The following is a 13,188-nucleotide window of genomic DNA, read 5'->3' as shown; positions in this document are numbered from 1 at the left end:
CTCTCTCTCTCTCTCTCATATACACACACGCACGCGAGACTTGTTTAATAGCATGGACAAATAACTGTAAATTTACTGAATGTAAACAATAGATGGCAGGTAATTCGCATCCTGTGCTGCGACCTGCTGTGGGAAGCGACAGTATAAGGATGAGCTTTTGGTGTGACTGGGAGTCGAACTAAGCACCTTGTACATAATGTCAGATGCAAGCAGAAACATGATGCGTTGTTCTACCTTCGCAAGGTTTTATCACAAAGAGACTTTTATATTTTTCCGCTGGAATAGAAAGAAATGGCGCTTAAAATCATAATCGAAAAATTAGCACTTGTTACGAGGTACGTAAAACATTTAAGAATTCGTTTTGGCGTCAAATGGGTAGGTTTACTCATTCGCGGAATGTTTGTTTCTTTTTGTTTCGTACAGCCGCGCCGGCCGGGACAAGCTAGAGATTGTTATTTCGGTTTTAAATCACGCTCTCTCCCAAATCTACGCGAACGGAATGCTATTGAAGTATTGAGCGTCGTTCTGGTACGACGCCTTAACCAACGTCATTTGTTCATCAGTGTTTTTACGGCGTCGTCGTTAGAGGTCATAAGTAAAAAGATCGTTAATAATCAAGAAAACTCTTTCATGCACTCGGCTTTTTGTGAAATGGACGACGGTTGAAAAAAGTGTTAGAAAATGGGTACAGTACCAAATTTAGACAAATTATGTCGAATATGTACAAATGAAAACACGGAAGGTGTGCCGATATTCGGCGAAGATGGCAAAAAATTGTACTTAGAAGAAAAAATCAAGAAGTATTTAACCATTACGGTGAGTGTTGGATCGATTCGCTACGGCTGTTCTCCTATTGTTTTTAATTCATCTTAGAAAAGGATTATTAGATTCACATAACCACAACATCGCAGGTTTTACGATTTTTATCTGCTTTATAGAAATTAAAATACCAGTGAACATGTCTGTTATTTGCAACATTGCAGGTGACGTCTGAAGACGATTTACCGAAAATGGTTTGTGGAAATTGCTGCAGGAAGCTAGATAGCATTCATCGTTTTGTATCGATGGCAATTAAAATGCAAGACAAATTGAAAGCACTTGTCGAAGCACGGGGCAAAGAAGAAACGAAAAAGGAACACAGTATTCTGCATTCAATTTTGAGTAAAGTAAGATATTTGCCCAAAAACGGTGGTTTTTCATTTGTGTATTTTGACAGCGCCTGATTGTTTACTATCTTCAGTGACACATGTTATTACATTGATTTTTTACACTTCTTGGTTTTGTTTGCTTCATGAGAAAGTTTTCTTCGAGGCATTCGTGAGTAAGCCAGTCACACGAATTTTGGAAAGGCAGCAATACTTTTCTTAAAAAAGAGATAACTTCATAATTTGAGAAATAAACAGATACGCGGATATTAAATAATTAGAGAATGACAATGACGAATATAACTTTTGCAATAATTTAAAATAATAACGATTTTAAATTATTATGCAGTGGGATGGAGAGACTGCAGAATACAGCATAAAGTAATTTGGGGCACATACTCAGAATTTTTAGGAAGGGGAACTGTATCTATATGCCTTTTAAATAAGTACACACAGAAGGCCTATACTTTGATATTGGACACCTTTAGTCCAAGACCACAATGTTTTTACTTACCATTGAACTTTATATATTATGAATTAACACATTTATACAGGGTGTTACAAAAAGGTACGGCCAAACTTTCAGGAAACATTCCTCACACACAAAGAAAGAAAATATGTTATGTGGACATGTGTCCGGAAATGCTTACTTTCCATGTTAGAGCTCATTTTATTACTTCTCTTCAAATCATATTAATCATGGAATGGAAACACACAGCAACAGAAAGTACCAGCGTGACTTCAAACACTTTGTTACAGGAAATGTTCAAAATGTCCCCCGTTAGCGAGGATACATGCATCCACCCTCCATCGCATGGAATCCCTGATGCGCTGTTGCATCCCTGGAGAATGGCGTATTGTATAACAGCCGTCCACAATACGAGCACGAAGAGTCTCTACATTTGGTACTGGGGTTGCGTAGACAAGAGCTTTCAAATGCCCCCATAAATGAAGGTCAAGAGGATTGAGGTCAGGAGAGCGTGGAGGCCATGGAATTGGTCCGCCTCTACCAATCCATCGGTCACCGAATCCGTTGTTGAGAAGCGTACGAACACTTCGACTGAAATGTGTAGGAGCTCCATCGTGTATGAACCACATATTGTGTCGTACTTGTAAAGGCACATGTTCTAGCAGCACAGGTAGAGTATCCCGTATGAAATTATGATAATGTGCTTCATTGAGCGTAGGTGGAAGAACATGGGGCCCAATCAAGACATCACCAACAATGCCTGCCCAAACGTTCACAGAAAATCTGTGATGATGACGTGATTGCACAATTGCATGCGGATTCTTGTCAGCCCAGACATGTTGATTGTGAAAATTTACAATTTGATCATGTTGGAATGAAGCCTCATCCGTACATACTGACGAAACTAAAATGAGCTCTAACATGGAAGTTAAGCGTTTCGGGACACATGTCCACATAACATTTTTTTCTTTATTTGTGTATGAGGAATGTTTTCTGAAAATTTGGCCCTACCTTTTTGTAACACCCTGTATAAAGTATATTAGGTGTGTTGCATATCATCTGTGAGTTGGACAGCTAAAATACTTGTGTGTACCATTACAACATCCAAATTTTCAGTTACTGGAATGGTACTGTAGTTATGCCCTTATGTTTCTCTTAAACATTTTTACACCTATGGCATATTTGATAGTGCCTGGAGTTTGTTGCATTGTTTTAGCCTCATGTGAAAAGCTACTTTTGACATATGTTGATCTTTGTGGGTATGATATGAAGAGTAATTTGCTATCTTGTACAGTGACTATGGATGTAGAAATTTTTATTCTTATAGTTGTCTAAAGTAGCGATTCAAATGGAACTGAATCACCAGAAAATAACTCTTGCAGAAATTTTGCCACCAAATTCTGTGATTACTTCATCACAGCAGCTGCAAGCACTGCATCCGGAAATAAACATTCCAGTGCAGATACATTGGATTTACTTATGTGTATAATAGGTATACCACATCATTTCATCACAACAACAGATAGAATCAAAGCACTCTTGCCATTCACTGTGGAGTCAAATTGAATCATAATCCACAACCTACACCTCAACTTCAAACAGCTGAAAAAATTATCAGCAAAAATCGAAACATAGAATTAACCTGATTCAAAGCTGGCCAAAGCATAGTGGGGTGCTTCCATCGCAGAACTTTTAATAATTAGCACAATATCCCTGGTACACTCAACCGCTGAACACATGCTCCTATCTGGATCAATAGCTGCCATACCAACTGTGTCGACACCCAGTTAAGTCATCCACAACTGGAACTATTAGAATGACTCTGCTGTGGTGGCTACCATTGTTGAGTAATATCACACCTCACCTATGACTGACAGCCCTCAAGTCACAGTTGGAAAGATGTGATGCCAAACTCTCTCTTCCCATTCATGTCGATGCAGATTCCCTAAATGACAGCAGCTGATACTAAAGTCAAGACATCCACCTGGAGAAGCCACCATTAAACTCGACTACATCAGTAGTCACTGGTCATCTCTTTGGAAAGACCAGAATCTGATTAACTCTCAACTCGTGACAGATCCAATGTCAAAGGTACCAGGATTTTTTCTTCCCAGAAGACAATGTGGCAAAATCAATAGGATATGCACGAACCATGGTATTTGAAACTAGAGCCCCGGAAACAACCACCATGGAGCCATGACCCACTTGGCCCTGGTTTGCCCTTATACTTCCTTCAGGGATGCCTTTGAATGGCCAGCTTCAGTCTTAGTAGGCCATCTTCAGAGCAGCAGGTGACCCACATAGATGATGACCAGAACTGTCTTATATGTCAGGAGGCACCATTCATTAACAACTCAGCTGATTATTTTTGTTAAAATAAGATATCAATCACTGATGTTCCTAACATGCTGTCTAAAATTGTTAACGATTTGTGCTGGCTATGATGGCACTTCTAGCAGAATATTAAGATCTTTGCTGAACTTGATAGAATTACTCTCAAGGTATGACTTCGGGAGTATAAGGTGACATACTTAAATATCCACCAGAAACACCCATTGACAAAACTTCAGATATGCAAACCACCTGTAGTTACTGACCTATGCCAATAATTTCAGTCTTTTCAAAGGTATTTGTGAAAGTAGCCTGTGACAGAATGTTGACTCATTTAACTGAATGGAATGTGTTAACTGCATCTCAGTTAGGCTTTCATAAAGGAATCTCCATATACATTATATAAAGTGATACAAAATCTTTCAAGGGAAGTGCTAGCAGTGCCAAACAAGGAAAAATTACTTTTGACATATTCTGTGACCTTGCCAAAGCCTTTGATTGCATAGATCTTAAAATTGTACTTGACAGCCTAAAGTGCTGTGCCATTAATAGTATTCTTTTTCCATGCACGGAATTTTACCTCCATAACAGGAAGCAGTCAGTCATTAAGAGACTGAATCTTAGCATGAAAATAACCCCATAATGGGGGAACATAACATGTGGAGTGCACAAGGATTGATACTGGGCCCACTCTTGTTTCTACCCCATAGAAATGGTTTTCCAGTAACTTTTAAGGGCATTCAAAAATTGCAATGTTTGTTGATGATACAAACCTACTAATTAAGGGTCCAAACTAAGCCCTGGCAGACACAGCTCAGATGATATTTGAACAGTCCTACAAGTGATTCACAGCTAACAATTTAGTCTTAATGTCACAAAGACTCATATTATTCAATTTCAAACGAGGAATAATGATCTTAGAGCACCAGAAGTAGATGTAACGGTCATATATATTTAAGTAAGTGTAGTGTGTAAAGTTCCTTGAGGTCCAGTTAGATAACAAGTTAAAATAGGGTCAACACATGGATAACATAATCAACATGCTCAGTTCAGGGTGTATGCCTTAGATGCATCTCCCATTGTGCTGACACAAGGGCATCCACTTGTGTATGAAATTTGTAGTGTGCTACCTGCAAGACATACAGAAGATAGACCTGTATTGGTAGAAAGAGCATCTCTCCAGATTTATAACTCATATTACAGATGCTCAACATGGGCACAATTTGTGATGTGGTAGACTTCAATATATACCCGAAATCACTGACATGAATTGCCTGGGAAGGCTATGGACATCTGTTCATTGGATTGCCTGCCTGCAGGTGTGATCTTATTCGACATGACAGTACTGAGCAGATGATTTATCTACATGTTCTGATGTGCCTGCCTCCTAGCATAACTGCAACCTTGGTGCATATTAACAAATGAGAATTTTGACCTATGCTGTTTTGACTAATGTGTGTCATTTTTCTGTATGTCTTGTAGTTTTCATGCAGTTGTCTTTTGAAATCATGAAATACTTGTAACTAATACTATATATGCCTCACAAACAGGTTTTGTAGAGAGAGACAAGGATGTGTTAGAAGGAGATTAGCAGAAACTACTTAGTGGAGTAAAGCAAATGGTTCTGAGCGATATCAACAGATGTGTTGGGAGGAGGATATGAAGTACTGGAACCAGGAGGACGGGGCATTTAGAAAATGAGGGAAACAAATTATTGGAATTTTGTAAGATTTTATGAAATTCTTGATGCACTGCTAAAAGAGGACTACAAAATTAGCTGGTATTTTTCAGTCTGGTCAAAGAAGTCAGCAGTGGAGTATGAACTACATTTTGTCACACAACAGAGAGCAACAGTTAGACTTATAATGTCATTCCATAAGAGGCCCATAGTTGTAACCATTGACTGTAAACAGCCAGTCTAGATAAACAGAGTTTAAATGGAAAAGAAAGAAGGCTGAGGACATCCAAGTCAAAGCAGGAATAACCAAAAAAGAATGCCAGGAATAAATTAGGAAGAGAAGACAGTAGAAAAGTATTGGGAAAGATTCAAATATGCATAAGTTAGAACAGCTGAAATGCTGTATAGGATAGACCAAAGGAGATACTGTTGTGGAACTCAGGGTGCAAAGAAGTAGTGCTGCTGATAAAACATTGCTTCCAGGAATTTTTTCAGTGGAAGTAAATGAAAGTTAAAACACCAAAAGCAAAGCCAGCCAAAGTGGTTGTATGACAAGAAAGAAGGAAGAGGCAGAAAAGAGAACAAAAATATTGCAGGAAAGTAGCAGTCAAAATAAGAAAGCAGTGCGTGGTTTGGTCAGGAATAAAAGAAGAAACAGAACCAGGGATGAAATTGTGGGTGAAAGTGGTAACACAGTTAAAGACACAGATAAATTAAAAAATATACTTTAGGATAATTTTGAAGATCTCCTGAATGCCAGAAAGTCAAGGCATCTCACTATTCCTGTTAATCTTAGCCATGGAAAGCAAGAATATAAATAATTCATGACTGAAAGAGACCACTCATTGAATAGCACAACCTACTATATTTATAGCTCAGAGTATGATAGAAAAGTTAGAATATAAAAAGAAGACATTGCTCTTTATGGATGACATGGTGTGAAATATTTCAACTTAAGTCCAAGAACAGTGATAGGGAATATAATTGGAGCGGCACAAATAGATTGGTTTAGTATCAAATGACAGAAAGACTTGCTAAAAGATGAGCATCTACCAAAAACGGGGGGCCATCATGCAGGAAATATGGCTTAGCTGCACATGAGCCCTTGACAAATATGTTAGTTGCTTAGGTAAATCAAGGTATTGTACAGCACAGTGGTTAGTCTTTGTTGAGGAAGAGAAAAACCAAGAAATGAAGATGAAAAAAAAAAAAAACCAACAACTTGTACTTTACCCTGAAGTGACAAAGCAGTTCAGGTAACACACAGCTCTTCACTTCCATCCCCCCCCCCCCCCCCCCTCGTTAAAACACATACACACAGTGTTTCTCTCATTCTGCTATTTTGTTATACGATAATTGACACTACAGGTGGTGCTCAGTGTGCACTTAGCTGCTCTTGCATTTGGTCTCGTGCACTTGCTCCAGTAATATGTGGACATTGCTGATGAATATGTAAAATGCCAGTACTTCTAAATGTGCCCAAAGACTGAAATCCAAGGTATTAATGACAGATGGAAAGAGGGCCATGGTGTTGGACCTTCTTGACCAACCATCGCTCATTAAATGTTTTTAGGTACTTTCATGTGAGGAATTGTGCATCATGCATAAACCTACAGGAGTAACTTTCATCTTTAGTGTGTGTGATTTTTCACCCAGAAATTAGCTATAAACAGATCTTGCTAATTTGTCTAGTAAAGTGATCATTATGGGTCATTTAAAGTCAGCATCGAAGGGCAACATTGGCAAGAAGTCTAAAACACAGAAAACTTGAAGGACCAATTTAATACATTTCTTCAAGTCTTCAGCACTTTCTTTCATAGCCCTTTCACAATGAAAATTGTCAACAGATATGCATTACCAATAAGCAACGAATATGGGTAACTAATGGCATAAGAATTTCATGTTGGAGGAAGCATATGTATTGTAACAATGTGGACAGTTATATCCCATTTACAGAACTTTTCTACAGGCAATACAGCAGAGTGCTGAGTAATGTTTCAGACAGGCTACTACAATACATCACACAAAGGGAATACAGCGATCTCAGGACAAAGTTATAAGTATATGTTCAATTGCGAAAGAAGTATCAGGTCAAAATGTGGGTGCTCAATTTATTACACCTCTCTTGTGTGACACTGGAATTGCTAGTGATCCACCAGAGTTGTAGCAAGTTAAATCAAAGTTTTATTGATACAGGTGAATATACAGAACCCCTGAACACCAGTGCCTTAGGACAACTATATCACAAGCAGCTACAGCATACAAGCAAAGATGAAATTGAATCAATAATTAAATGGTTAAAGAACAGACTCCTGCAGATATTATGAAGTTTTATATGGTATTACGATCTTCTTCTTCTTCTCACGGCATTACAACCCTGTGTGGGTTTTAGCCTCATCATAAAGTTTCCTCCATTTTGCCCTCTCCAGCACGATTCTCCGCCATCCTCGGACTCAGAGAGATTTCATATCTTCTTCCACAGCATTTGTCCACCATTTTTGTGGCCTTCCTGTCTGTCTTCTTTTGGTTGGCCTCCATTCAAAAATCTTTTTAGTTGTTCTTCTGATATTCATCCTGAGGAGTTGCCCAAGCCAGGCTATTCTTCTACTTATTATAATTCTTATGATGTGAGCTTCTTGTATGAGGCGGTCCAGCTCAGTATTCATTCCAGATCTCCAGAAGCCATTATTATCCTGAACTGCCCCATAGATCTTACGCAGCACTCTACATTCAAATATTCTGAGCTGTTGCTCATCAACACTCGTTAGCTTCCATGTTTCACATACATAGGTTACAACTGGCCTGATAATGGCCGTATATGGTTGCAGCTTCAGCTACCTATTTAATAACCTAGAGGCCAGCAATTTCTTACATGTGTGGAAGCATCTATTACCACTTCGGATGCACAGTTTTACACTAGACTCTTGGTAATCTGGCCCTCAGTAGTCCGGACTCTCAGTAATCTGGCACTCGTCCAAATATAAGCGCACAATGAGTTATCGTGCGCAACAATGCTTGGTTAAACAATGGTTTATATACTGTATTTGAAATGGTAGCTTTCTTAAAGTTCGGAATCATGTCTTCCAAAAGGAAACACGTTACGCAAAGACCTCAAGCAGAAATTCGAAATTTTAAATAAGTTAAACCAAGGTTCTTCGCAGAAAGCCATTGCTACTGAGTTCAATGTTGGACGAGCAACTATTTATGACATCAAAAAGCAAGATACTGAAGATAATAGAAGAAGAAGATTTAACTGCTGATGCCTTGTATAATGTTGATGAAACAGAACTCTATTATAAGATGCTACCTTTAAAAACATTAGCTGCCAAGAACAAGAAGGAAACTCATGGTTACAAGCAACAGAAACAGCACATAATATTAATTACATGTTGTAATGCAAATGGGAGTCATAAACTACTGCTTATAGTGATTGGAAAATCCCAACATCCACATTGTTTTAAACACATTTACGTAAGTACTGTACCAGTGCAGTATTGCATTCGGAAGAAAGCATGGATGGACAGACAAATATCCTCTCTTGTGTTTCAGTGAAACGTCTGTACCAGCAGTGAGAAAAGAGTTAAAGAAGAAAAAGCTTCCACTGAAAGCTACCCTTATAATTGACAACGCTCCCAGTCATCTGTCAGATGTTTCTCTAAAGTCCAATGGTATACAAGCATTCTTTCTCCCACCCAATTGACAGCCCTAATTAAGCCCATGAACCAGGGAATTTTGGAATCAATTAAACATCATTATCGACATTAACTTCTCTTCTCCTTGCTGAACTAAAGTGAAAATGACTGTATCGAGACTATGCTGAAGGCGTGGAAAGCAATTAACATATGTGATGTTGTTTTCCAAGCAGCCGAAGCCTGGGATAAAGTGTAGAGCGCTACCATAATGAAGAGCTGGAGAAAATTGTGGCCATCTATTGATACCGTGTTGGATCCAGTAGTGAGTGACAGCAATGAGCCAGTCAGTTTGGAATTATCAATTTACTTTGTACACTGACATGCTCCACAACCTTCCACGAGAAGAAATTGATGGTGAAAATGTTACTGAGTGGTTGAATGAGGAAAACTGTGATATGGACCAAACTTTTAACAGATGAAGAACTAATCAAAAGTGTGCAAGAAAGTAATGATGAAAGTGGTGAAGAAGAGGACACAGGAGGAGAGCGCATGAGGATTTCTCACACTGCTGGTGCTGAAGCTGCCGAGGTCTTCCTGGAGTACACTATGCAACAACCAGATACAAGCAGGACCAATATAATGCTTGCGTGGTAAAGCATACCTCCGTCATGTATCATCATTATGACAGTTAAAAATTAGGGACATGTTTCATTGTGAGTGATACGACTGTATAATTATGTACAGTATACACTCAAAGACTAAGTTTTCTTTCAAAATTAATGTATTTTTGGATTTAATAAAGTATATCCTCTATGTTTGAAAACTGTAACCTTTGGTTTAATAAAGTACTGTACACTATATCCCCTATGTTTTCAAAGTAAATGAATAAAATAAATTTCAGACACTCAATAATCCATCATTTCCGCTAATCCAGCACCCATATGTGCCAGGAATGGCCAGATTAGTGAGAGTCTAGTGTATTTCAATTGACATCAATTGAGATTACTGCATAATATATGTAAAACAAAGCTTTGGGCTACAGATAGATAGATGCTGAATGAAAGATGCATGGCTGTCAAGAGCGCAATGCATGATGCCTTCAGTGACTACAGTAGCACAATATTGTCAAATGATATTTCACAAAATCCAGAAAAATTCTGATCATATGTAAAGCCACCAAAGTTGGTGTCCACTCTCAAGCGAATGAGACAGGAAATGAAATTGAGGGAAGCAAAGCAAAAGCTGAAATGCTTAACTCCATTTTCAAATGTCCCTTTACAAAGAAAATTCCAGAAGAATTTCCCCAATTTAGTTCTTGTACCACTGAAAAGATGAATTAAATAGTATTAATGTCAGTGGTATTGAGAAACAGCTGAGATCTTTAAAATTGGACAAAGTTCCAGGCTCCAACGGAATCTCGGTCAGATTCTGCAGTGCAATTGCGCCTGAGTTAGCCCCTCTTCTAACTATAATCTACAGTAGATCCCTCAAAAAAAGAAAAGAAAACTGTGCCTAGTTCTTGGAAAAATTTATAGGTCACACCCGTCTACAAGAAAGGGTAGTAGAGGTGATCCACAGAACTACCATCCCACACCCATGACATTGATTTCTTGTAGAATCTTGGAACATACTCTGACCTCATTGTGAGGTACCTTGAACAGAATGACCTTCTCAATGCCAACCGACATGGATTTTGAAAACATTGCTCATGTGAAACTCAATTTGCACTTTCTCACGACATACTGAAAGCTTTGGATCAAGGCAACCAGATAGATGCTGTACTTCTTGAGTTCCAAAAAGTGGTTGATGTAGTACCAGACCTGTGCTTGTTGTCAAAAGAACAATCATATGTGGTATCAAGTGAAATTTGTGAGTGGATTGAGGGCTTTTTGGTAGGGAGGATGCAACATGTTATCTTGGATAGAGGGTCATTGTCAGATGTATAAGTAACTTCAGGTGTTCCCCAGGGAAGTGTGTTGGGATCCTTGCTGTTCATGTTGTATGTTAATGATTTTACATTATATATTAATATATTATACAGACAGTAATAACAGTAAAATTGAGCTCTTCGCAGATGATGTAGTTATCTATAATGAAGTACTGTCAGAAAGAGGCTACGTAAATATCCAGTGAGATGTTGATAAGATTTCAAAGTGGCGTGGAGATTGGCAACTTGCTTTAAATGATCAAAAATGAAAAATTATGCACTTCGCAAAACAAAACAAAAAAGTAATGTCCTATGACTATAATATCAATGAGTCGTCGTTGGAACCGGCCAACTCATACAAGTATAACTCATATCGGTTACAGGCTTGAGGATATCATTTAGCACAGATGACATGACTGTTGAATAATGGTGTTGGCTGAAGTTTAGCAGATTACTATATCTGCCATTTCCCATGTTGAATCGTAGGACACCATATCACTGTTTATACTGTGCACACTCTACAGAATCTCTAATCTTATTCTGATGACCGCACAATCTCAGAAATGTGTTTGAAATAGCTGATCTGGGAGACAAGTGTAAGGACTATGTCTGGCAACAGCATTTCAGCCAGAGGATTGAACACAGAGTGTGATGCAAGCAATAAGAAATGAGCAGTGAACCTCACAGGGAGAAAACCTACACCACTCAATACTGATTGTTCTTGACACAAATATTATGGTCCATATTTCATTAGGTGTTTTTCTGATCATATGTTTGACACTTTTTTCTAGTTTTGACCAGCATTATCTCATGCAAGAGCAAGGTACATTTGTTTTTAAACACTCAGTATAACGTTATTTTGAGGTTTCTTGGGTGTCCAGGCAGATACGATCATCGAATGCCCATGATATATACACTGGGAAAGCCCAGATCGCACTCAGTATGTTGCTTATGCTGTTAAGTGTATCTGTAAAAGCAGAGGTCAACCACTGAGTGTGCTGTTTTGTCCAAGATGAAGGCTGATGGTTCAGCAAAGATAAAAATTAAAAAAAAAAATAAAAAAAAAAAACCAGGATGTGATGGAAAGAGAGAAACAAATACTTCACTCCTGATGCCATAAAATTACATGCTGACAATGTATCACGTGGTGTGGAAGCCATGAAGAGTGCAATACTTAGTCCTTAATCAACCTTCCACTCTCAGTGCTTCTTTCCTCATACATTTGAAAGGATAAAATAAAAGCTCAAGCCTCTCCTTTTGCAGTGGAGTATAAATGGCTTATGGAGTCATGTCAAAGAATTAAAAATTCTAATGTGGGAAAAGCAACTTTGTGTACGTCTCCAAGCAATTTGCATTAAGAAAAGCTGCCGTGATGCCCTTCTCAAAACTGAGAAGCAATGGACTGCATCCAAGTATTTACCAAAGTGTAGCTTTAATGGGCTGCCTGTTTCAGTTCCTAATCTGGGCGTGGAGGGGGAGGAAGCCTTTGAGACACTCCACATATGAATTCAGACAGTATTGATCTAGGTAGCAATAAGCACTATTTAATCTGTTTAACTCGTATTGCGAGCACCTCCTTATAGGAGTATTCTTGGACGTTGACTGAGCATTTAATGCTGCTTGGAGGTAAAACGTTGCCCTTCAGTGCCAGAAATGGGTTTTCTATCGTCACATCTTTACTGTAGTAAGACTGTGTCCTGCATAGCATTATCTTAGATATAAAGTTGGGAATCAACTCTTGGACATCTATAGGAGAATATCATTGATCAGAGAAGAATGTTAAGGAGTACCATGTTTGTTATGTTGATAAATTGTGTGTCATCCACAGTCAAGTCCTGTCCAGCATTCTCTGTAGACCAGTTTTCTTTTCAGCTACAACCTGTTACTACTGCTGACACTTTAAAGGCTTAACGAATGGGCAAAGATAACAACATTTATCTTTTCATCCTAAGGAACTATGTGTGTTTTAACTGTCTTCGTTCTGTCTTTGACTTAATTAGCTACAG

General features: G+C 38.5%; 1 protein-coding gene across 3 annotated transcripts in view; it reads left to right on the top strand.

The window, feature by feature from the left end:
* LOC126344673 (myoneurin-like) overlaps positions 1–13,188 on the top strand; it is a 78,579-nt gene continuing 65,391 nt past the window's right edge. Inside the window, exons 1-3 of one of the 3 annotated variants that reach the window (XM_050002038.1) lie at positions 135–335; positions 424–816; positions 984–1,166. In XM_050002038.1, the coding sequence (XP_049857995.1) occupies positions 682–816; positions 984–1,166 (318 nt within the window). In that variant the 5' untranslated portion in view covers positions 135–335; positions 424–681. Of the gene's footprint in view, positions 817–983; positions 1,167–13,188 lie in introns of all 3 variants that reach the window. The other 2 variants (XM_050002039.1, XR_007565161.1) reach the window with 2 other exon arrangements.

The sequence above is a fragment of the Schistocerca gregaria genome, chromosome 1, assembly GCF_023897955.1.
Source record: "Schistocerca gregaria isolate iqSchGreg1 chromosome 1, iqSchGreg1.2, whole genome shotgun sequence".
In the NCBI taxonomy this organism is placed as follows: domain Eukaryota; kingdom Metazoa; phylum Arthropoda; class Insecta; order Orthoptera; family Acrididae; genus Schistocerca; species Schistocerca gregaria.
This window is presented reverse-complemented; position numbering and strand designations above follow the sequence as displayed.